At 34.6% G+C, this 24,779-nt stretch overlaps 1 protein-coding gene across 6 annotated transcripts in view; it reads right to left on the bottom strand.

Annotated features, from left to right (window-relative positions):
* Positions 1-24,779, bottom strand: part of LOC145299148 (inactive tyrosine-protein kinase transmembrane receptor ROR1-like) — a 1,518,258-nt gene that overhangs the window by 100,741 nt on the left and 1,392,738 nt on the right. For all 6 annotated transcript variants that reach the window (XM_080144380.1, XM_080144378.1, XM_080144381.1 and 3 more), the window contains one exon: positions 12,798-12,935. In XM_080144380.1, the coding sequence (XP_080000506.1) occupies positions 12,798-12,935 (138 nt within the window). The remainder of the gene's footprint in view (positions 1-12,797; positions 12,936-24,779) is intronic.

Below are 24,779 nucleotides of genomic sequence, written 5' to 3'. Positions count from 1 at the left end.
ATATGAATAAGGGGAATTATTTGAAATCCAGGTACTTATATTATAATATTTTTGCATATTCTCATAGAAAATCACCCTAAATTTTAGTTAGACAACAAATAAATAAATTAATTATTTCAAAAACCTTTTTTTTTTTTTTTTAAAACTATTTATATACGTTTTTTGTGCAAGACAAAAAAATGCCAATTGTTAACTTTTGGGGAAAATTTAACATTTAAAATTTGATTAAAAATAGTAGAAAAAGTTTTACACTATTCTGCTTTCTATATGATAAAATTCAGGGTTTTATCTTTCTGGAAAAAAAAAAGTTACTCAGAAATAATGGATTTTGATAAATGTAATTTCGTTTTAAAAAACAACAACAACTTGATTTTTCGGACATTTTTGGCGGTGTCTAGTTTTAAAGGTTAAAAATTTCCAAGATTATATATATATATATATATATATATATATATATATATATATATAAATAAAGAAATCAAGACTGCAAATTTAAATTTACAATACTGTTCGAAAGAATACTCCAAATTTAAATTTAAGTTCGAAAGAATACTCCAAATTTAAATTTAAGTTCGAAAGAATACTCCAAATTTAAGAATACTCCAAATTTAAATTTAAGTTCGAAAGAATACTCCAAATTTAAATTTATAATACTGTTCGAAAGAATACTCCAAAAACAAATTTCAAGAATTCCTTATTCTGCGGAGTTTGAAAGAATGTCCCAATTTACAATCTGGAATTCTTTTCATTATGATAAGCTCTACTTCCTATGTTGTTTGTATTGAGCTTTTTTTTTTATTTAGTTGAGATTAATATATAAATATTAATATTTATGTTAGTTTTAAGTTTACATTTGCTATTATCAAGTAAACTTTTAATTCCTATTGCCTGAATTGATGTGTGTGTGTTAGCGAGTGAGTGAGTGACAGAGAGAGAGATAGAGAGATAGAGAGATAGAGAGATAGAGAGAGAGAGAGAGAGAGAGAGAGAGAGAGAACATTTTCACTTAATTTACAAGAGCGTCTAACTTCCTACAGTCCATCTTTTTTTTTTTTCAATCCATCTCTTCTATTCGCCGGAAAAAGAAAGATGGACTCCCACGGTGTTCCAATTATTCAGGTATTAAGGGCGGTTTATTCTATATTCAATTTAACATATGGGTTGCAATTTTGCAAAGTCAATCATTCGCCAGGATGACAGTAAAATGAAAGATAGAATAATTACTTCAATAATGACCCAAGAGTGTGGAACGAAAAGGAGGAGGCTAGGACAAGAAGAAGGTGACATTGGTGTGGGTAGTGGTGGCGGGGGCGCTAATAACGTGACGGTTAACATAAGCTCCCCATCTTCGTTTTGACCAACCACTGCTTAACCCACCTGCCTTGTATGTGTCTACCCAACCAGTGTGCACCAAGATAACCTTATAACCCCTCGCATTACCCCCAGTTTTACTACCCACATTTATTTCCACGTCTCCACCCAGCAACCGACCAACCGCCAGCCGACTACCGGCGACGCCCCTCTCCTTCTTCCGACCAAAACCCAAGCCATGTAATTGGATCAATTCTATAATCATGGCACCCGAGATGATGTTGCAAGTCCAGGGGACAGGAGCCACCTTATTCACAGTCCGAGGCAGAGGAGGGTAGTCTCCGAAACTGCAATTATCACTGTCATCACCAATAAAACTTTTTCACTTATAAAAATGTTTATATATATATATATATATATATAAGCATTTTTATAAGAATATATAGGAATGAAATGCTTACCTAATAAAAGCAAGTGTAAACTACAAACTAATATAAATATATCCATATTAATATATAATTCCCAACAAAATAAAAAACTGTCTATACAAACACAATAGGGAGTAGAGCTTGCCATAATAAAAAGAAATCCAAACTGTGAATTAAAATTTATAAGTAAATCTATTGGTCGACAGACCACTCAAAAATAATTTTAAAGAAATCCTTATTCCGCAGAGTTTCAAAGAATGCTATTCTTTTCTTCAGAGGAAGGCATGCTAGTCAAAACCGGTGAAAATAGGGGGGGGGGAATGGAGAAGAAAAACAAACCGGGTATAGAAGATCCAGAGTACATGAAGTCTCACTCGATGGTAAATCAAAAAAGCGAAGTAATTTTTTTTTTTTTAAATAAACAGTCAGTAGTTCAAAGTCAGCGGAACGCGTAAGTGAGTTGTAGAGTGAAAACAATCTAATTAGAAAAGTAATTGCAGAGAAATAATCCGATTTTTAGTTCGACTATAATAATAATAATTTGCTAATATTATTCCTTTCTTTGAAGAGAAGAATAACATTCTTTAAAACTCAACGGAATAAGGATTTATTGAAAATTGTTTATGTAGTATTCTGTCAATAATTTTTTTTTTACATAGGCATCATCACATTATCAAGGCCAAGAGGCCACTCAAGGATAAGGGTTAAAGAGTGTACAGTAGAAATTGGACAATATAGTAATCATTAGTAATGAAAATTTGGTAAATTTGATAACTTATATGGAACGGCTCATCAAGAACTTATTTACGTTAGACTTGAAGACAACCATATTGTAGTCAGCCGGAAAGCAGGAAAACGGAAGACAATTCCACAGCTGTGCAGTTCTAAGAAAGAAGCTTTGTTCATGGAATCTACGTTTAGGTTTAGGCACAGATAAAGAGTGGGGGGGATTATTGATAGTGTTTACAGCTAGACGAGTGTTTCTTGTGAAAGTTTGGCGAGGGGGGACCATAGATTGAAGCTCAGTCGAACACTTTCCATGAAAATAACGATACATCAGAGACAAACTCGCAACATCTCTCCTGTTAGATAGAGGTTGCAAGGAAGAGAAAAGGACATCTCCTACGAGGCTACGAAGTCTATTTTGAACTCTATCAAGGCAGGACAAGTCCTTTTTAGCAGCTCCTGCCCAGATGTGGCAACAGTATTCCATCCTTGGACGTATCTGGCTCTTATATAGATAGAGAATAGCATCAGCAGTGAGATATCTACCGGATCGATAGAAAGATCCCATCATTTTTCCAGCGGCCTTGACAACAGATTTGATGTACGTGTTCCATTTAAGATCAGGAGTAATGGTCAAGCCAAGAAGCTTGTCAAAACTTGAGGCCTCCTGAAGACGAGAGCCATTCATTTCAATTGATGCCAGATGTGGATCAGAATGTTGATGATGTAAAGAGAAGCTTGGTTTTAGATGCATTACAAGTAACCAGCCACTCCTTACCCCATTGTACTACGTGCTCAAGATCAGAGGAGAGAGAATTGGAGAGAACTTGGTCGTTTACTGTCTTAGATGTGCTACCATAAATGGTAGTGTCGTCAGCATAAATGTCTACAAATAATGTAAGGATGTGATTTGGAAGATCATTAATGTAGATCAGGAAAAGAGTTGGGCCCAGGATGGACCCCTGAGGGACACCGGCATTAATACTGTGAGCTTCTGATTTTTGCCCCTCAACTACTACTCTTATGAACCTATCAGAAAGAAATGATTTAATAATTGAGAAGACATTCCCAGCTATACCATAGCTAGAGATCTTATAAAGTAAACCTTTATGCCATACCCTATCAAAGGCCTTAGATATGTCAAGAGCAATTGCCCTAGAAAGGTTGCCTCCGTCGAGAGATTCTTGTCATATATATATATATATATATAGGGGGCATAATCATGTTGACACACTGGCACCGGTTCTCATTAGATTATAGGGGTTGAGTTACGGTGAGCTTAACCAGTAGCAGATGGGAATACTAGGCGCTGTATGTATTGCGCTAGGGCTTACTAATTTCCAGGTTAGTATATTGGGGGCGCGTTTAAAACCACCAGGAGTGTAGCATCCTCAGTTTTCGTGAACATGCATCTAGAAGGAAATCTCTACTGAGGTCTACTGTTTGCTTTGTGTTGTGGTAATCAATTGCACCGACTGAGTTTAGCAGTGGTTTCAAAAAGTATATATAGTTCTATACAATGCCGTCACTATTAAAAACAAATCATCTATGTGGATTTCAGACTACTTAATTGTCTGAACCCTATACGTCGGAATTCGATGGGGAGTCCATTATATATATATAGTGTCAAGTAGAGGGTTAGGCAACACCGTGACGATTGGTAATGATGGTGATGATTGAGAAGAATTTGATATGTTTAAGAAAGTAGCTAATTAAGAATTTATTTACATTGAACTTGAAAACGACCACGCTGTAGTTAGCAGGGAAACATTCCTGCGGTATTGTTTTTCACAGTCAGGCAGTCCCAGAGGAAAACTTTACATCATAAAAACAATCCACGAAACTGATGTTTACCACGGGGTTTTATATAAATGCGTAGTGTTTAGTTTGCTAGCTAACCAATCAAATTCTTTGTTTGATAAAAGTTCGACCAATGGTTAGTGAAAAGATGGGCGAGAATAACAAAGTTTCAACTGATTTCTATTTCACCTTTCTTCGTTGAGTATGCGAAGGTAATCTTTATATTCTAATTACGTGAAGCCCAGGGACATGTCACACAAGAAAAGACGACATGATTCCATTTCCGTTTGATGAAAACCGGTTTTCGCTTTTTTGTTGCAGACTATCTACTAGTTAACCAGTTGTGTACAAATCTCAAGAGCAATAGGAGCCTCCTATCATGTCTGAAAGTGACACAATGTTCAACGAGCGAGATCGGAGATGCGCCGTTATATAACTCATGCTTTCTACCGATCTAAATTATGACAATAGGACTATTGAAAGCACCCTGAAAATGCAAATCCGGACCTGAACTCACTGGACTACTTCGTTTAATCATACGTCGAGAACATCACTAACATAATGTCCTGCAGCACCAAAGCCAGCCCGATCGCCGCCATCCGTTGAGTATTCGCCGAGCTCCTGTCGGCGCTAGTAGAAAAAGCATGCTCCCAATTCCGGACCCGTATCAAAGCGGTGATTAAGGCTGAATGCGGGTACATTGAATAGATGTAAGCTCTACTACATAATCAACTTTCCTGAATTTATTCTTTCAATAAGTTTTAATAGGCTGCAGCGTTGTTTCAGTATGGCGACAGTTTTATCGTTCCACTATGTATAAACGCTCCCGCACAACCGTACCTAAGTTTGCTACCTTGTTAGGTAGACAAATAAAGTAAGACACAAGATCACTTTAGTGGGAATTCAGACTCCCAAATCGGTCATTTTGAACGGGTTTTATAATAGTCACATCGGCACTTGCCGTAAGTGAACCCAGAGTAGTCGGAAATAAATAAACCCTACGCCTCATCCCAAAGGAGGAGATAATGCCTGGAAGGTTCCTGAGATCATATCATAATAAATTCTACAACTTGACTCTTGCTCGAAAGAAGCGTATGTAAGTAAAAAAAAAAAAGAAAGTAAAATCAGGTTTGATGTCAATGATGAAGAATTCTCCTCGGGTGATGCTGTGCCATCGATATTAAGATGATGTCAAAATTTAAGCTCTAACCGTCCCCCCCTCCACCGCCAACGACTTCGCTCTTCTTCAGCAATACGTAACCCCTCCCCCACATGTCCATCCAATCATACATGTTCATCTTTAATATAATGGCAGTGAAATGTCAATTAGTACGAATAACTCGGGAGATGGAAAGAGTGTGGTGGCGTCGATGGACTATCGGCAGGGAGGCTGGAGTTGAGAAAGAATGAGCGAGAAAAGGAGGCGATAGACAGTTATTTTTTTTTTTTTGCAAGGAAGGACGAACATTTTCTTGCGGTGGGGTGGGTGGGGGTGGTAGGAGTTTTGGGGAATAACGTATTGGGGGAGTCTAAAATTGGCAAGAGAATGAATGAGGGGATTTCAGACTGTGTTGGAGGGGGGTGTTTACGTTGAGTGCCCAATTTAGTCTACGGCCGGACCGTTTGGACAATTAGGGGAGAGTTAGTTTCACCGGCAAGAATCGGTGGTTCGGGCAAAAATGAAAGAGAAGGGGGACGTAAAAGATTTGATTTTGAAACGAAGCAGATTTTTTCTTTTATCTTTTTGAGAGGACGCGATAGAGCGTGTAAGACTTATAGATGGACAAGAAATGGTAAAGGAAACTGCAAAGAAGGTTTATATATGTGCGTGTATATATATATAAGCCTGATGAATCCTAGCGTGGATAAAACGCGGAATATTCTGTGTAGCTTAATCGCCATATATATTTTATAACTAACTACCTACGTATTGAGCACTGTTGAAGTAAATACTTAAAGTTTTCGCATAAATTTATAATTTCGTATATTAATTTATGTGATTAAATGAAGTAGTTTATATATATATATATATATATATATATATATATATATATATTGATGTTATTTGTTTTCGTTTTTGCGTTGCGTTTCGAATGAATTCAATTATTTACGAAAGTGCATTTTTGCCTAAATGCGAGTTGGGAATAATTTTCCCTTTCACCAATTTGGTACCCCACATGGGGAGCGGCATATATATTGTTTTTAATATATATATATATATATATATATATATATATATATATATATATATATATATATATATATATGTGTGTGTGTGTGTGTGTGTGTGTGTCTACTATTATATAAAATCACTTATGTGTATGTATGAGTTCTATCATATGTTCTAAAACGACCGAGCTTATCGTTTTCAAATTTCACACAAAGATAATTTATATGTCTGGCAGAGTTCTCAGATATCGGATGAATTTCTGTACAAAACATAAGTGTCGAAAATCGAAAAAAAAAAAAAACAAACTATCTTACAAATAGTCTTTATTCTTTTATGGGTAAATAGAATTTTTACAGGAGAATATTTTACGTTACACCGGTGTAACTTTAACGTAAAGTATTATTAAAATTAGAAAAATAATTCTAGGTATTAGGTAAAGAAGCATTATATCCTTATTTTGATATTTATAAAATGACGTAAGTGATGCAAATTTCTTCTGTTTGCTGAATTAATTTTACTTATATGTAATTTAAAAAATTTTTTTAAGCTGTTTCTGTTTTTATTTATTTATTTATTATTTATGTTTTTTTTTTTGCATGCCGAATCCAGTAATTCAGAAGAAAAGTGTTTCTGCTTCAAATTCTTTATATTCCTGGTGTTTGGTTTTTGTTGTTTTGTAGAGGTAAACTGTTTTTGTTTTGACTTTGTAAAACGTGATTGAATTTTGCAAAGGGGAGAAAAACAGCAAACAACATCAATAGTTGGTGTATTTTAGGTCAGCATGTTGGCATCTTCAGAGAGCCTGATCTGGCAGGACCATTCATTTTGAAATAAGAATTCTTAAAGTATATCATGAATAAAGAGCGGGAAATCTATATCTATAAAAGTGAAATTGTCTGTGTGTGTCTGTCTTTCTGTGTGTCTACATTTCCCTACCAAATTACTCTTTGTCAATTTTTAGTCTACAGACTCGAGATTTAACATAAGGAGTATTAAGATTTGAGAAAATCTTTTTAATCGGTTTTAGGACAAGAATTTGGCTGTCAAGGGGTCAAAGTTCAAAGATTTGACTTTTTAAAACTCTACCAAGCTCCTCCGCAAATTTTGGATCTATACACTTGAAGTTTTAGATGTAGGTTCCTTGGACATGGATCAAACTTATTAATTTGATTTGAGCCCAAAACAATGAATGTTAAGAGGTCAAAATTGATGTCAAAGTTAAAAAAAAATTGACCTCTTAGCCAATTTTGAGTCTAAACATTTGAAATTTTATATAAAGGGTATTCAGACATGCAGCAAGTTTTTTTTAATCAGTTTCTGGCCGAAAATTTGGCTGCAAAGAAGTCAAAGTTGAAAGAGTTTACTTTTGCAGACTCTACCAAACTCCTCCGCTAATTTGGGATTTAAACACTTGAAATTTTAGATGTAGGTTATCTGGACATGAGTCAAACTTTTTAATATATATATATATATATATATATATATGCACATAACGTTATGAACAGTACAAAGCCGGGTTGAACTGCTAGTATAAATTAATGTATTTTCATATTTAAATAAGTAACTAAAAAACAGTTGACTATATAAACCCTTTTTTCTTCATATACCTCCTATTTTGTAACTCAAAATCTTAAACGTTGAAAAGCTACAAAGATGAGAGTGGTACCATTAAAACGTGCGACCTTTTGTGCTTCAGTGTTCATTTTTCTACATAGTTACGACCATTCTCAATGCCATTTTGCCAGCGATGAATGATGTTTCGGTCGTAAAAATCTAGAGCACGCCATGTCCCTTGCATTTTTGTCACTACTTTGAAATCGATGAACCTATCTCATGACTCTGCTGACATCAACTGCGCCTGTAAATGTTTATTGGTTCAATTTTTTTCTGCATGTAAGAATTCAATGACGTATTTCTCCTTTTGACGCACGTCCATGACAGTACCACTCCGTTAATATCTGCAACAGAGAGATGGAACTTTCAGATCAGATCATGATAATAATGCAATTTGCGATCCTTCTGATTCATTCAAACGGAATAAAAATAGGAGGCATTACTTTTAATAATGCAATTGGCAATCCTCTCTGATCTGTTTGGGCGGAATAAAAATAGTGGTATTATTTTAACAATGTAATTTATAATCTCCTCTGATCTGTTCGGATGGAACAAAAATGGAAGTCATCATTACCTTCGCAACTAAACTTCACTTCTAATAAGGAATTAACAAATAGCGGATATGACACTAATTTGCAAGAATTTGGGTCGGTATTTAATTCCACTCTGTCTAAGTGCAAAGAAACAAGAAAAAATAAATGGAGCGATCATTTTACAGCGAATCCATTTTGAACAAATTTTGAGCGGCCATCTTTATTTTTTTTTTCACAATCTGTCGCCTTTTTGCCAATAAACATGAAAACATAATCAGCTGTTTCTCTGTCTATTCGTTCAAAAACATTCATATTTAAGATAAAGCAAATCGGTAATCTTGTTATATAGATAAGAGCCGAAAAATCGAAAAATACAGCTAATAGTCAAATATGCCCTTAGATGGATTAGTTAAGCCAAATCTTGAAAGGTGCTGCTTTGAGCACATTTTCTGCCTTGACAGAGTGCGAAATCTAGTAATGTCCTTTTGTTTTCCCTACAAAAGAGAGGTAGCTAGTCGTTCTCTACTTTATCATAGTGTTTTTATAATAATTGCTCAATTAACTTTCAATCTATTGTTTCCCCCATTAATTACCTACTGCAGAAACACGTCTAGTTACAACCATTGTAAATACTTTTCTTTTTCCAGCTGTCTACCACAATCTCAACAGAAATTCCATGAAAGAAGCTTGTTTCCCAAAATTACCAATCTGTAGAACACAATACCGCATGGCTGCTTCCCAGCAAACTAGAACACGGTCATTTTCAAGTCCAGTGTAAACTAATTCTTGTTGAGCCGTCCTGTTTGATAATCATGTTCTGCCGAGTTTTGTCTCACCATCCATCTGATACTAATTAACAGTCGTCATCGAGTAGCTCTCGAGCCTTATTAAGCGCTAACCCATTAGAACATAAAAACAAAAACTAATTGGGAAATTTATTATCTCTGAATAGGTTATCGTTAATTTGACTTGCTGAAACAACAACAAAAAAAAAAGATGGCGTCAATTTTTGAAACAATAACAACAAAAATAGATGGCGTCAATTGTTGAAAAAAAAAGATGGTGTCAATTGTTGAAACAACAACAAAAAAAGATGGCGTCAATTGTTGAAACAACTACAAAAATAGATGGCGTCAATTGTTGAAAAAAAAAGATGGCGTCAACTGTTGAAAAAAAAGACGGCGTCAATTGTTGAAACCAAAAAAAAAAAAAAAAAATGATGGCGTCAATTGTTGAAACCAAAAAAAAAAAAAAGCAAAGATGGCGTCCATTGTTGAAACCAAAACAAAAAAAAGATGGAGTCAATTGTTGAAAAAAAAAAAAAAAAATGATGGCGTCAATTGTTGAAACAAACAAAAAAAAAAGATGGCGTCAATTGTTGAAAAAAAAATAAAAGACGGCATCGATTTTTGGAGATTACTGTTTATTTTTAACTTGAAATATAGTAAAAATGAATTACCTTAGTTGTAACTAGATGCGCTTATCACTCAGACTCAGGGTTAGTAATAAGTATATTTTTAAAACTCCTTTTTAAAGAATAAATCACCATCATTCCACCATCACCATAATAATAAAAGATATTTCTGTACATTTCTTCATACAAACTGTGCAACACTTTTTTTTACTTGTTTTTTTATTGTATTTATTTACTTCATATAAGAAATATTATCAATGGCATGTAAGGGGCTACTGATAAATAGGGATCATATTCATAGAGGCATTCTGAATAGAGATTTGTGGAGCAAGATGTTTATTCACAGTGATTATATGAACAAATCTTTCCCAAAACTACCCGCATGTAGCACACTGTTCCGCTAGCCTGCTTCCCAACTGATTACAACATGTAGCCTTCAAATCCAATGTCAACAAGTTCTTGTTGAGCCGCCTCCCAAAATAATCAAATTCTACGCAATTTACACCATTAATGATTACTAAACTATCATCTTACATTCATTAACCGTTATCCTCGATTGGCTTTCGGGCCTTGATAAGTGGTGACTCTCAAGTAAAAAAACAAACAAACAACAAAAAAAAGAAAATTTAAATTTTTGCATGTTGGTACGTTTGGAAAAATGGAAAGTATTCAAAAAGGCGGTGCTTGTGTACTTATTAAACTGCACTATTTTTTATACAATATTTTCAAGTTAAATTAAACTTTTACGGTCTCTTTTTTTATTATTAAATTGTTAGGTGAAAGTACAGAATAGTGACAAAACACCCTTCTCTCCTAATGTTAAGAATGTCTTTCGAAATAATGACGTCATTATTTTAGCACGATTCAATAAGTGCACAAGTACACTAAAGACTAGCAGTTCGAGGAAAACGTGATTAGAATAAAAAAAAAGACTTTCTGAAGTTTGAGGGTTTAAGTTTTGAGGTTGTAGGACTTGGGCTTGGGTTTATGGTTGATGTTTATGGTTAGGGCTTGGGTTTTGGGGGTGAGTGGTTTCCAACACTAAAACCACTGAATAGCACTTTAGTAGCATTCAATTTCTGACCTTTACTTTCGATAATATTCTTCTGTATCTTTCTGCATATGAAAAAGAAAGAATTCGATTCCTTTATTTTCAGTTGAACAGTAGAACATTTGCTTCTATGTATTCTCCTATTCGGCCATGTTTTGCGTCTTTGCCTGTAGCTCTCAGCCCACACGTGTGTCACACGTCTATCTCTGTCCTCCTGAATGTAATCATCGATCTGCGCACAGGTTGTTTTTATAATACTTTTCCTTCTTCCTTGCCGTGACGTCACCTCGTACACAGTTCGGTCATTTGCATACAGCACATGAAACTTGAGTTGTGCATACACCTCGCATAAAGAGATACCTATTTTAGAATGAGTGACATCTTGTCATCAGATAAGTTAGAGAAAAGGTCGAGAGAGAGAGAGAGAGAGAGAGAGAGAGAGAGGGAGGCTAGTATATATATATATATATATATATATATATATATATATATATATATATATATATATATATATATATATATGTGTGTGTGTGTGTGGTGAGAAATTCCAGTTACAAGGTCATTTTCATGTTTTAAGCAGCCTACGCATATTTCTTGTAGGCAGTCTGTGATTGGTTAATTGTATGGGCCAAGATAATTACTTGACACCTTTTTTATAAACATCCATTTGTTTTTCAATCTACGAAAACCTCCGACAAGAGCGAGACTCCCCAAAAGTCGGCTCCGAGAAGAATGTCTTATCGAGAACGGAGCCGCAACAATTTCTTCATGTTATATCACCTAAATGTTTGTTGAAAAAGGACTTGAAATCTCTACAGGTAGAGACACCTTTATATTGTGCCGAAGAGGCAATTAGAGGAGGGCATCATTTGAACATTTTCATCATGTTTATATCACCTAAATGTTTGAACTTTTCTCAATTCAATTAGAGTTCCAAGGGACTCGATTTATGCTACATTAAAGGCATCTGAACTCTTGCCGAGAACACCATCAATTATCATGGACATTTTCGAAGGAAAACCACGCTACCACTCCAACAAAAGGAGTTAACTACTGGCTCCCAATTTGGGAGGCAAAACTGACCCACCGTTTTGCAAGGACTATACCTGGACCAATACCCTTTCTTTGATGTTATAACTGAATAACATTTGAGTTTAAAGGTATGGTTTTGTAATTGTGAAATTATTTTTGCTTCTGCCAGGGAATATTGAGTTTGTCAGATTAATCTCTCTCTCTCTATCTATATATATATATATATATATATATATATATCGCTCTCTCTCTCTATATATATATATCGCTCTCTCTATATATATATATATCGCTCTCTCTCTCTATATATATATATCGCTCTCTCTCTCTATATATATATATATCGCTCTCTCTCTATATATATATATCGCTCTCTCTCTATATATATATATATCGCTCTCTCTCTATATATATATATCGCTCTCTCTCTCTATATATATATATATCGCTCTCTCTATATATATATATATCGCTCTCTCTCTATATATATATCGCTCTCTCTCTCTCTCTATACATATATATATATATCGCGCTCTCTCTCTATATATATATATGTATATATATAGCATAGGTGACTATCGAACGCTTGATCATGATAACCTGAAATGTAGAATGAATGGGGCCAAACTCCAAGAATGTATAATGCAACCAACCTGCCGGTAATTGTTTTATACAGTTATTTTTTCGTTGATAATTTTTCTTTTCTCCATCGACTTACCTAGCTGGGTATAATTTGCAATATTGAATTGATGCTGGTGAGGCGTTTGTGAATTCCAATTCTGACACGGGTACTTGGATTTGGTAAAATTGAAGTGACCTTTGTAGGTCATTCCTGTGTCTTTGTAACATGTTATATCTGAAAATACAAAAGAACAGAAAAGAGAATAAACACCTTTTGTATAATAAATTTTTAGATTCAAGTTTTTCTATAGCAACACAGAAAAGAACAAATTAAATATAAACGAAAACACAAAGAATTGCAATAAATACATCTCCGTTGTCATAGACATCTTTTTCTAGTACAATGTGTCATACGTTACCGAGTTAAAAAATTTTGGCGTGTGAAAAGTTTAGTCACACACTATTCTATTATACATCGAATATTCTAACTTCTTACGATTTTCCTGAAAGTTGATCACATGTTGGATTTATGGAAGTGTCACACACATACTCTTTAGTTTATGAAAATTAAACGGGAAATAACTCTCGTAAATTAGAGGGGAGATAACTCTCTTACTTTTGTTTTTAAAGGTAACTGAAGAATTTGAATTCGTTCAAACACTGATCTACCACTTTCACCTCAGCAATCACTCCCACTCGTCAAAAAGAAAAAAAATACATTTACTCGATGGATTACCCTATGTGTAGCTAACATAGCAAAAAAGGGGTAAAACATGAAACAAAGAAATGTTACCAAAGGTAATAAGAAGTAATTATTCTCCTTATCCGAATCAGTCTATTTCTGAGGATGATGTTGGTAGTTTGCCTGAAGCATTGTATATAGTGTAAAAGGAGTTGTGTTTAAAGGCTATTACAATGTAGTTTTTAAGGAGTACATCAATATATCATTGGGTAACGTAAAAGGAATAACGACAATATTGAATTATTTTAATAATTTTCTATTATTCAATGTTTATTTACCAACATTATGCGACGCACCAGTATTGTAATATGATGTAAAGTTTCCAAAATTTCGGGGAATACCTCATTTTCAAAAGTAAAAAAAAAAAAGAAATATGCACAATCTCTCCGTCTATTTGTGCTTTAATGTATTTTAAAGCATTTTGTGGTTTAAAAGATGAAAACAAACAAACAAAAATAAATGACTAACATAAGCATTGCATGAGGACCCTTGATAATCACTAAAAACTCGAAAATTAAACATCCTTGTGGAACATTACATATTCGCACGATTGGTGACATTTATTGGCTGTATTTCTGCCAGTATTTCGTTTAAGTTTCGATTTTTCAGTGATTATCAAGGGTCCTTCTGCAATGTTTATGTCAGTCATTTTGTTTTCGTTTTAACTAAACCGTGAACACACGGTTTGTTTTGAAAAAAAAAAACCCCAAAAAAACCACGTGTTAAAAGTTGTTAAAACAAACCAAAATTTATCTACTAATGGATTGTGGTTCCGTTCACTTAAACTTTCCCCTTAATTATTACGTTCTCATATTTAGTTTCTCAGTCGGACAAAAGTGTCCTCATCTGCACCCCCACCTCCATATCGGTTCAATCCTCTTCAGGTCTCTTGGGACGAAGTAAGGGTATTATCGCTGAATATGTAATATCATCAAGGCATATGGAATGGCAAACATTTTCGGTGTCGGTAAATATTGAACGTGACTCCCTCCCTCCAAATCAGCATCCACGCACTTAGAAAAAAAGATGATTTTAACGCCTCTCACTGAGCACCTGTGCCTGGTCAAGGTTGACATACTAATGGATTGTGGTTCCGTTCACTTAAACTTTCCCCTTAAAATATGCGTCCGGGGGGAAAAAGGGAGAAAATGATCACGTTGAGTTCAGGGGACCAGAATCGCGAATGGATCCTTAAAGGGATTGTAGGAGTGGAAAAGATGGGAATTGATGTATGGACGTCTCTCGGCGGATCTCCATCGAGACGGATCATTGAGAATAGGGGACATAGAACCAAATCCTTAAAATAACCCACTCCTCAACCCACGCTATGCATACATCAGCAAAATAAACCATGAAAAAGCAAACGAAAACAAAAAAAACAAACAAACACGGATGTATAGATGGAGAGTGACAGAGCGGGACAGGAGGGTGTTAAACGGGAAAATATAAAAAAAAACAAAAAAAAACCCAAAAATTGGATAGATAGACGACGAGAGAGTGGCCAGAGGTTGCCACAAAGTAGTTTAAACAGTTCATAACAAAAATTGCAGTCAGGTTTCTTGCATTCTCTCTCTCTCTCTCTCTCTATATATATATATATATATCACATCTGCTTCGTAAAAGAGCTTCCTCACAGAAAAACAAACAAACAAATACTTAAAAGCATCCTGAGTTTTGGGAGGTCATTTTTAAGTTGGGATACGGATATCATTAGGTTATTAGGTCCGTTCCATGGTGTTTTTGAGGTGGGGGTAAAAAATAAAAAAATAATAAAAAAAATAAAAATAAAAAAAAAACACTTTCCATCTCGACCCGGATATTTCTTATTTCTTCCCCTGATGCATTTTCCAGATGCATCCTGTAATGCAATCCCTACGAAACTAATAGAATATCTTAATTGGGTCGTGATTTCTATAGAACATGGAGATTTCTGGTCTAATCCAGACAAATTTAGAACACAAATTTCTAATGTAAAAAATAAACTGTTTCCTTGTGTAAATTGGGAATAAATTCCAAATTTCTGAAGGACCTCCTGAATATCGTCACCATATTTGGTTTAAAGTCCTTTTTACATGCCGGCATGCGTTTGACGGCATTAAAAATTGACTTCCAAAGTATCTTATCTCTGTACAAGTCTATATTTATCCTCCATTCCCTCAGTTTTATATAATTTCCTCTCTTTTGTTTTCTTTAACTGTGATCTAAACCTGTCAACTTGACTCTTCTACGTATACTAACCCAAGAACTCCCATCTATTCTTTCAACGATGCCATACCACCGGTATCTACTCTTGCGCACTCCCTTATACTATGCAGATTCAATCTTCATTTGAGATCATCAAATCCAAGCCGCTCTTTAAGGCTCGCATTACACATCAATAATATCATCATCATATAATTTCTCCATGCAACACATGCCTTCAACCCTCACTGGCCAGATTTCACTTCCCTGAATCATCACACTGTATACATATGCCTGATAGACATCTCTGTTGATTGTCCTCGAGTGGCCTTCAGGCCTTGATAAGTGGTGACTCTGAAGTAAAAAACAATTGATGGTTTGAAGAATCCCCACTTATCAAGGCTTGAAGGCCACTCGAGGATAATGGTTAATGAATGTAAGGCGGTAGTGTAGTAATTGTTAATAGTGTAAATTGGGTATAATTTGATTATTTATGCGGAAGGCTCAACAAGAACTTGTTTACATCGGGTTTGAAGGCTACTATGTTGTATGCAAGCGGGGAGCAAGCCAGGGAAACAGCGTTCCAAAGACGAGCAATCCTGGGAAAGAAGCTTTGTTCATGGAATCTGCGTTTAGATTGATGCACAGATAGTGGGGGGAAATCATATATAATGGTTGTAGCTAGTCGAGTGTATTTGTGAAAGCTTAAGGGCGAGCATAGATTGGAGTTCAGTCGAGCACTTGCATCAGCTGAGTCTAAATAATTGACATATATATTAAACAATGTCCACAACACATGGTTCTGGCCATCTGTTCCATTTAACCCTCAAAGATCAAGGATAAAACATCGAACCCATGTGCTACCAGCTCAGACCGTCTGAAGATACTGGCTTCCTGAACAAAAATTTAGAAGAAATAAAGAGCGAATGCGTGAAGTCATTAAAAAACATGTTGAAAAACTGTTGTACTATATATTAGGTACAATGTAATATTCAATAGAGAATTGGCTCTGTAAAAATAAATACGCGAAATCTGCATGAATTAAAATATATTTAAGTGTATTTTACGACCTGGCCAGCCCAACCCCCGCTAGTATGAAATAAAAGTATCTGTTAACTATCAGAATGTGAAATGTTTATTCGAAAAAAAAAAAAAAAATAAATAAAATAAAGAGTTCAAAGAGCGTCAGGTCTTAGTAAAAACGCCCAAACAATACCTCGGGTTACAAACCTTTAATAGGATATCATGGTGAAATTCTGATTCGCTGTGTTGATTAAAGAAGCAATACACATTCAGAGTTGAAGTGATGTAACAACATAGTTATATTAGAAAAATGTGAACCTTTGAGTCACCCATTGAGCTTGGGTTAGATTACAAACTATGTTTTGTCTGATTCAAAAAGGGTCAGTAAAGTGTAATTGGTTATAGTCAAGATTGTCTGCTTTTTCTGACTCCCGGTTTCTACAATGCATTTGATTGGATAATTAGACATGGTCAAGCGGAAAAAGTCTATTCTTTTAATTAGTTTTTTTTATTTGATTTTCTGTAAAGAAAATTCTTACTACTGCTGATATTAATACTAAAATAATGAATATCGATTGATTTTAAACTATTAATAAAACTAAAATCGATAGATCATCCCTCACAAGTGTATCTTTACGTTTGATAAAACATCTGCATATTTTACATGTGTTTTTACGGTAATGGTGAAAAATAACTTTATAGTTAAATATTTATAAAGAATCGGAATCGGGAATTTAATACGGAATCGGTAATTGTAACGGAATCGGAAAAAATATTGAAATCGTCCCATCCCTTATATATATATATATATATATATATATATATATATATATATATATATATATATATATATATATATGCTTTTATTTGTTTTTATTAGCGATACTCTTTGAACGAATTTAATTATTTATACGAAAGTGCATTTTTACCCAAATGCGAGTTGGGAATACTTTCCCCTTTGAACGAATTCGCTAGATTCAGCCACTCTGATGAGTCGTAGACGACGAAACACGTGTCAGTGGAGAATTATATTTTAAAAATAATATATATATATATATATATATATATGGTGTCCCAATAAAATGTATACATTCTTTAAATTATCTCAATTTGCTACATGAATACGCTATACCACGTTCCCAAGCGATGCTTAGGAATAAAGAATAACACTTCCAGCAGGATGGAGCACTTCCTCACTATATCGTGACGTAAGAGCATATCTTGATAGTCACCTACGAAACAGATAGTTAGGACGAAGAGGAAGTATCGAGTATTGCCCACGTTCATCGGATTTTATTCCCCCCCCAATTGATTTATAAGCAACATCTGATTCCGCATCTTGCTAATTCCCCTCTCACTCTGATGAGAAAGAAAAGTATTTCTTTCGAAACTTCGCGAATTAAGGACAATCCATTTCCTGTGTTATATATATATATATATATATATATATGAAAGAGAGAGATAGAGAGAATGGAAAATGGTTTTACGGGGAAAATATTGAACAGCTATCGCTGTGCACAAAGAGAAAATGACGAAACAGAATATCTCTCTATTTGTCGAAAAAATTGCAGAGAATGCAGTAATGTAACGAGGTGAAGGTCGAATCAAACCGGCGGCGCAATACGAGCCATGCGAACGAAGCGACGCAAGGAAGTTAATGAATTATGGGAAGCTGTTTCATTATTTAATTTACTGATTATTTCAATCGTTGGGAAACACCGAGCATTGCACAAACCAAGAAGCAATCGACCTAGTTTTTGATTCTTAAAAGATCCACCATTTTTTTATATGAAGTTTTTATTTTTCATTAAAAATGTGGCTAAATCGTAAAAGAGGAATAACTATTCTCATGAATCTATTTTTAACCGGTTATAAAATCGAACAGCATCCGGTCGGCCATTTTTTTTCGATATTTCGTCTGCTTCCTTTTTTTGTTTTATTTATTTTTATATCTTATTACCGCAAGAAAGGAAATTGTCAATTATATATATTAATCGCCATCTTTTATTAGTGATTTTTGATAGACGAAAAAAGAACAAAGAAAATTAATGCTAGCAAAAAATAAAACAAAAATAAAAACCGGAGAAAACAATACAAAAGATCTAATGAAAAACAACAAAAACAAACAAAAACTAACAGACAAACAATTGCGATCTCACCTCACCCCAAAACACATCCTTCCCACGTCTAAAACGATAGCATAAATCACAAAGTTCGATTTTTCTGCGAATTATTGCAATCAATTTTTTTATTTTTCGGTTATTATTTGTTTTTATTTTGCAGAGATTTGTTTGTTTGTTTGTTTCTGTCTTTCCCCCCTTTCCTTCTGTTAGTCATTATCTTTTATCTTCTCCCTCCCTTTTCTCTTGTTTCTTCCTTTCTTTCGTTTTCCTTCTCCGTTCCTACCTTCCTGTCTCCTGGTCCTTATGTTTATCATTCCCCTCCCCTTCTCTTCTATTATCTTCTTCTTCTTCTTCTTCTTCTTCTTCTTCCACCACCCTTTAACTTGCTTTAACCCCTCTTTCTCTTTACCCAACTCTTTTTCTCTTCTTCTCTTTTTCCCTTTTATCATTTTCTTCCCTCTCATAATCTTCTTCATCATCTTTTCTACCCCCTCCCTTCCACTTATTTTTCATTAGACCAAACATTTAGAATGTCGAACAATGTGTTAGGGAAGAAAATAATGAGTCAGCAAATTGCTAAGCTTCTGCCTTTTTAACTTTATTTTACTACATTCAGACAAGATAAATTTAGATTGACAACTACAGCAGCAGCAATAATAATAATAATAATAATAATAATAATAATAATAATAATAATAATAATGAAATCGGCTGAAATATTAAGGAAAACCCTTGAATGTGGAACTAGCACACATGAGCTCCAAACACAAGCTGGACATACAAAAAACTGCTATAGACGTAAACATTAAAGAACATCTCATAGAATCATAAAAACTAACACCGTATAATTCTAACTTAACCCTCCTGTGTCCCTGCCTTCCCCTTATCTTTCCCCCTTGTGCATGCGTGTCACCATAAACTGACGCCACACCAAATAATCAAGAGAAGGGTCACGGAGGATATAAAAGACCGAGAAGAGAAAGCACTAGCCAAACCTCCGCTGGATGAGTGCAAAGAGGACTGAGACCTTGGGGAGGCTTATTCTAATGAGGACCAACGATCGCAGCCAACGACAAATCAATGGTAACCGGCTGTTGCAATAAAGCAAATTCATCTGCGAAGGTTATCGAAAGAGGTGAAGAGGACTGTAAATCTGGGGAGACTTGTTGTCACTAAAAACTCTAGAGACATCTTTGATGATGACTTGTGCGACTACACCTAGTAAGTAAATAATAATAATAATCGCCAGATAAATGAGAAGAGAACTGGTATCTTGGGGAGGCTTATTCCAGTGAAGACGAATAGCCGCTTCCAACGAGAAATAAATTTGCATTATCGCAACTGGTGCGATAATGCAAATTTATTTGCAAATGTTATCGAAAGAGGTGGAGAGTACTGGAAACCTGGGGAGACTTGTCATTCAGCTTCCAGGGAACACCACAGGCTGTTGTCAAGGAGAGATCTTTGATGACCTGTATGAAAGCTCCTTGTGAGCCAATAATAATAATAACAACCGTTTAAAAACAAAACCCAATAATAACTTATCTTCTTTCTTATCAAGTCCGATAAAAAAAGCAATAATTAGAGAAGCCCGTACAACTTCTATTGGCACCATTTTTTTTTTATCTAACAGATGCAGAGAATCTAATTGTTCAACACTTTCATGAAATTAATCCATCATTATTTGCTTACGCAACCGAATAAATAAAACAAAAAAACAAAAAACAAAAAAAAAAACAAAAAACAAAAAACAAACGTTGTGCTGTTTACAAAAGTTGAGACTTTTTCCTGATCTAGGGCGTTGTCACTTTTGATCGTTGTGCTCTCCAATCTCTTTTGAACTGTTAAACCACTTTCGCTTATGAGAATTTCAAACTGAAAACCTTATTATATGATTTGAATTATTCGAACTGTTGTTCTCATCTTGTGTTATTCCCTCTGCCCTTCTTCACGTGTATCCTGCAAAACTTTGGAATCTATGCAGAATTTCGAACGGGGCCCTTTATTTAACCTACAGGGGTAGCATACTCTCGTTCCGTCAGCCATAACCTAGTAGAAGTTTTAAGTAATTCGCAGCTGTATTCTTTATATTGTCCCCCTGAGAATTAATCCTTAAATGTTAAAAATAATGTCAATTAGAACTGATTTTTTTTTACTTAGTACATTATCTTTACGCCACGACCAAATAAAATCAATAATCAATCCACAGGTCAAAATTTAGAAAACTTTATTAATTAGAGAGATCTATATAGATTAACTAAACTATTTCGAAGCTATGAGGTGCCTTCAATAAATTTCCACACTTTTTTTTGTACAGGCATTTAAAATTGTCATAGCCTCATGAAAATTCAGTAAGTTACTGATATACATTTTATGAGATTATTAATTTTCATGATTTCAGGCTCATATGGACAGCTACAGAAGGAATTAGAATACACCCCACGAAAGCTTGATTGCCATAGCTGGTGAATTTCAAAAATGCAATCTGGACGTGAGGACTCGTTAGAAGAACTATAGGCAATAAAATGGAAAAATGCCACAGAAACGTATAGAATACTTTAGACTGCTTTTGGACCATCTTACATGAATCGAACATCAGTTTTTGTGTGACAGAAGTTGAGTTGAGGAAGGCAGAGAGTCTGTGAGGGATGATGGGAGGTGTGGGCGGAGTAATGAAGTCAGAACACCAGAGTTGATTGGCCAAATAAAGAATTTCCTGGATAAGAACCGTCGTGTGTCTATAGAGACAATAAGTGCACAGTTTGATGTCTGTGTGAGAACTGTACACGCAATTATTCATGAGGAATTGAAGATGCGGAAAATTTGCGCGACAATGCACTAGTCTACAGTTCCATCCTTGTGACAGACTACTGGACCAAAATTGACATCGACAGTTCCTCGCTCTAATTATAGTCGAGATCTTGCTCTGTGACTTTTGATTATTCTCTAAGGTCAAAAAAAAAAACTTTAGAGGCTGTCATTATGAGACAACTGAGATGAAAGAAGCTGTGACAAGGGTCATTGACACGCGCACACAAGAGGACTTCTTTGGGTCCTTCCAGAAGTTATTGGAATGGTACAGAAAGTGAATTACAGCCTCAGGAGATTACTTTGAAGGGGACTTGAGTTTCCTGTTTGTACTATCAATAAAAGTACCCATATGAAAAAGTCTGGAAACTTACTTAATGCACCTTGTGCTTCGCTTTCGACTCAAGATTCAAGAGTAGTATTAGGTACGAGCATATATAATTACGGTAGCGAATTTGATTTGGGTCTTATTTTATGTCCCTTAACAGATTTTATTCATTATGACATTTTCATAGATTTTGGTACTAACAAATATATTTTTTTTTTACAAGGACGTATCAAGACCTGAAGGCCACTCGAGCAAAATGGTTAATGAACGTAAAGTGATATTATCGTAATTACTAATGGTGGAGATTGGGTATAATTTAATTATTTAAACAAAGAACTTGTTTACATTAGACTTGAAGGATACGTTAAAGATAGAATACTTTATCACTCACAGTACCCATCTATCCAATATTGCTGTCACATCTGGTGCATCTATTACTATTCTCTTCCTCTTACAGAGTAAAAAAAAAAAAAAATCTCAAAACTAATACGTCTCGCACTATCGGCCAAACTCCAACCTCTGTCTCCTCGCCGCAGTGTTGCATCCCTGTCTGTATTACAAATACTTTAATGGAACGTATCATGATGAACTAGTAGCACTTGTGTCCCCCTCGAAGTACATAGATTAACCAGACACACAGCAAAATATCACCCCTTCACTGGTGAGTTCCCTAGATGCCAAAACGCCTTCTACTCTAACAGTTCCTTCCCTCGGACTTTGGAGTTTCATTTCTATTCCCTGCTTTCCTGATTGTATTTACCTGCGGAAGTTTAAATGTAAAGTGAATAGACATCTCACTGCTCAACTCACCGCAGTCCTCTGTTCGAAACGATCCTAAATAGGAGCCCCTTACGTTTCAAGTTGCAATATCGCTTGTTTGGGATTAACAAGAGTAAACGAAAAGAAGAATTTTATCGTCACAAAAATTTTCCCTGTTCTTATTTGTTTTTATAACCACGTCCCAATTGCCCGATGGTCTAAAAAAATAGTTTTATTTGGGAGTCATCTAGTGTACATGCAGGTGAAATCACGCACTTTCGGTCAGATGAGGTAATAAACGTTGCGTTAGGTATAATAAACAGGAGAAGAAAAAACAAGTTGTGTAATAATAAAAGCAATGCCTCCCCTCTCCCCAAATAACAATAGAATTTTAACGAGAAAAGGAAAACAAAGAAAAATTGTTTGCATTCGTCCAAGCAGCTTCTTAAGAGATTTTGTCCGTCAGTCTTCTATCATGCTTTAAAAATCTTTTGGTAACTTTTCAGATTAGGTCCACCTCAACAATTTTCTTTTAAATGACGACTTGTAAAGGTTTTCGGTTATGCTTAATACGAAAATCGCATTGAAATTTTGCAGAAATAAGTAGTTATCGAGATATAAAAAGTTGTATTATGCATTGTATTCTTTGTCGGCCATTTTTTACGCGCGTGCGCGCGCCATAAACAGATATATTTATCTATGACTGACACTGCATGCGCGTAAAAAAGATGGCTACCAAAAAATACAACGCATAATACAACTTTGTATATCTCGATAACTAATTATTTCTGCAAATTTTCAATGCAATTTTCGTATTCAGCATAGTCGAACACCTATAAAAGTTGTCATTTAAAAAAAAATAGTGGAGGTGGACCTAATCTAAAAAAATACCAATCTTTTTACTAACGAGTCATCGCTATATAATTTTGGTGCTACCAGATCAGGCTGTCTGAAGTTATCGGACTCCTAATCTAAAAAGTAAAAAAAAAAAATTGATGTTATTGTTATTTTATTTTTGTTTTCCCTTTTGCAAAACTCAATCATGTTCTGCAAAATAATAATAAAAAACTTCTTCCCACAAAACAAGCACCCAATAACATGAATTAATATTTGAAGATGTAAAAAACTTCAAATATAAAGCCTTTTTCCCGAAATTACTTGATTAGGCAATAAATTATTCAGTAAGAGTTGATATGCCATAAAGCAACCGTTAACTAAACTTCATGACTGAATTTTTTAAGATATAAACAAATTGACGCATAAAACATTTTTTCTATAATGACCGGATGGGAATGAAAAAACTAAAAAAGGGGTGATATGCCGTTAAAAAAAAAACAACAAATATCAAACCAAACTATTTACTAAAAAGCAACTACCAAACCAAACTATTTACCAAAAGGCAACTACCAAACCAAACTATTTACCAAAAGGCAACTACCAAACCAAACCAAACTATTTACCAATAAAAAACAAAACAAAAAAAACCTACCAAACCAAACTACCCCCCCCCCAAAAAAAAAACTCTACCAAACCAAACTATTTACCATAGTGAGTGTTTTCTTTTACTGGACTTATACAAAATTTGCATAAAAATAACTGAAATGATTGGATTCAATATTAAATAATTCGAAAAGACTGTCAAACAAAAGAAATAACCAAAACATTTAAAATATAGACGTATCATTTTTATATATTTCTTATACTTATACGATATTAGTTGCAAGGTTAGCATATTAGTTTTAAAAAAAGACATTTCATGAATTAACTATTATTTGACATTATTTTTAAAATTCAATGGTTTTTATGATTTTAATACAGCTCCAATTTTCTATTACAATATTCTATTTCAATTAATCCCTCTGTCAGTTCCGCTTCTTTTCGGAAACTACACGACCGAGCTGGCTGAAATTTTGTATGGATCTTTGTTCGTATATGCTGCAGTGAAGTACATATTATGCTATCCGTTCAATGTTCGGTTAGAAATTAATAAGGACTAGTATTTAATGCAAAAATAGGTACAAATTTAACCATATTCAACCACCAATTAAGTTTAAAGAACTTATTTTAAGTCAACGGGCTATAACTTTTGCCCGTTTTTAACGTTTTATATTCTAG

This window comes from Euprymna scolopes, chromosome 2 (genome assembly GCF_053919585.1).
Source record: "Euprymna scolopes isolate OS-2025 chromosome 2, ASM5391958v1, whole genome shotgun sequence".
Classification (NCBI taxonomy): Eukaryota; Metazoa; Mollusca; class Cephalopoda; order Sepiida; family Sepiolidae; genus Euprymna; species Euprymna scolopes.
Note: the sequence above shows the minus strand (reverse complement) of the source record. Positions and strands in the feature narration are given on the sequence as shown.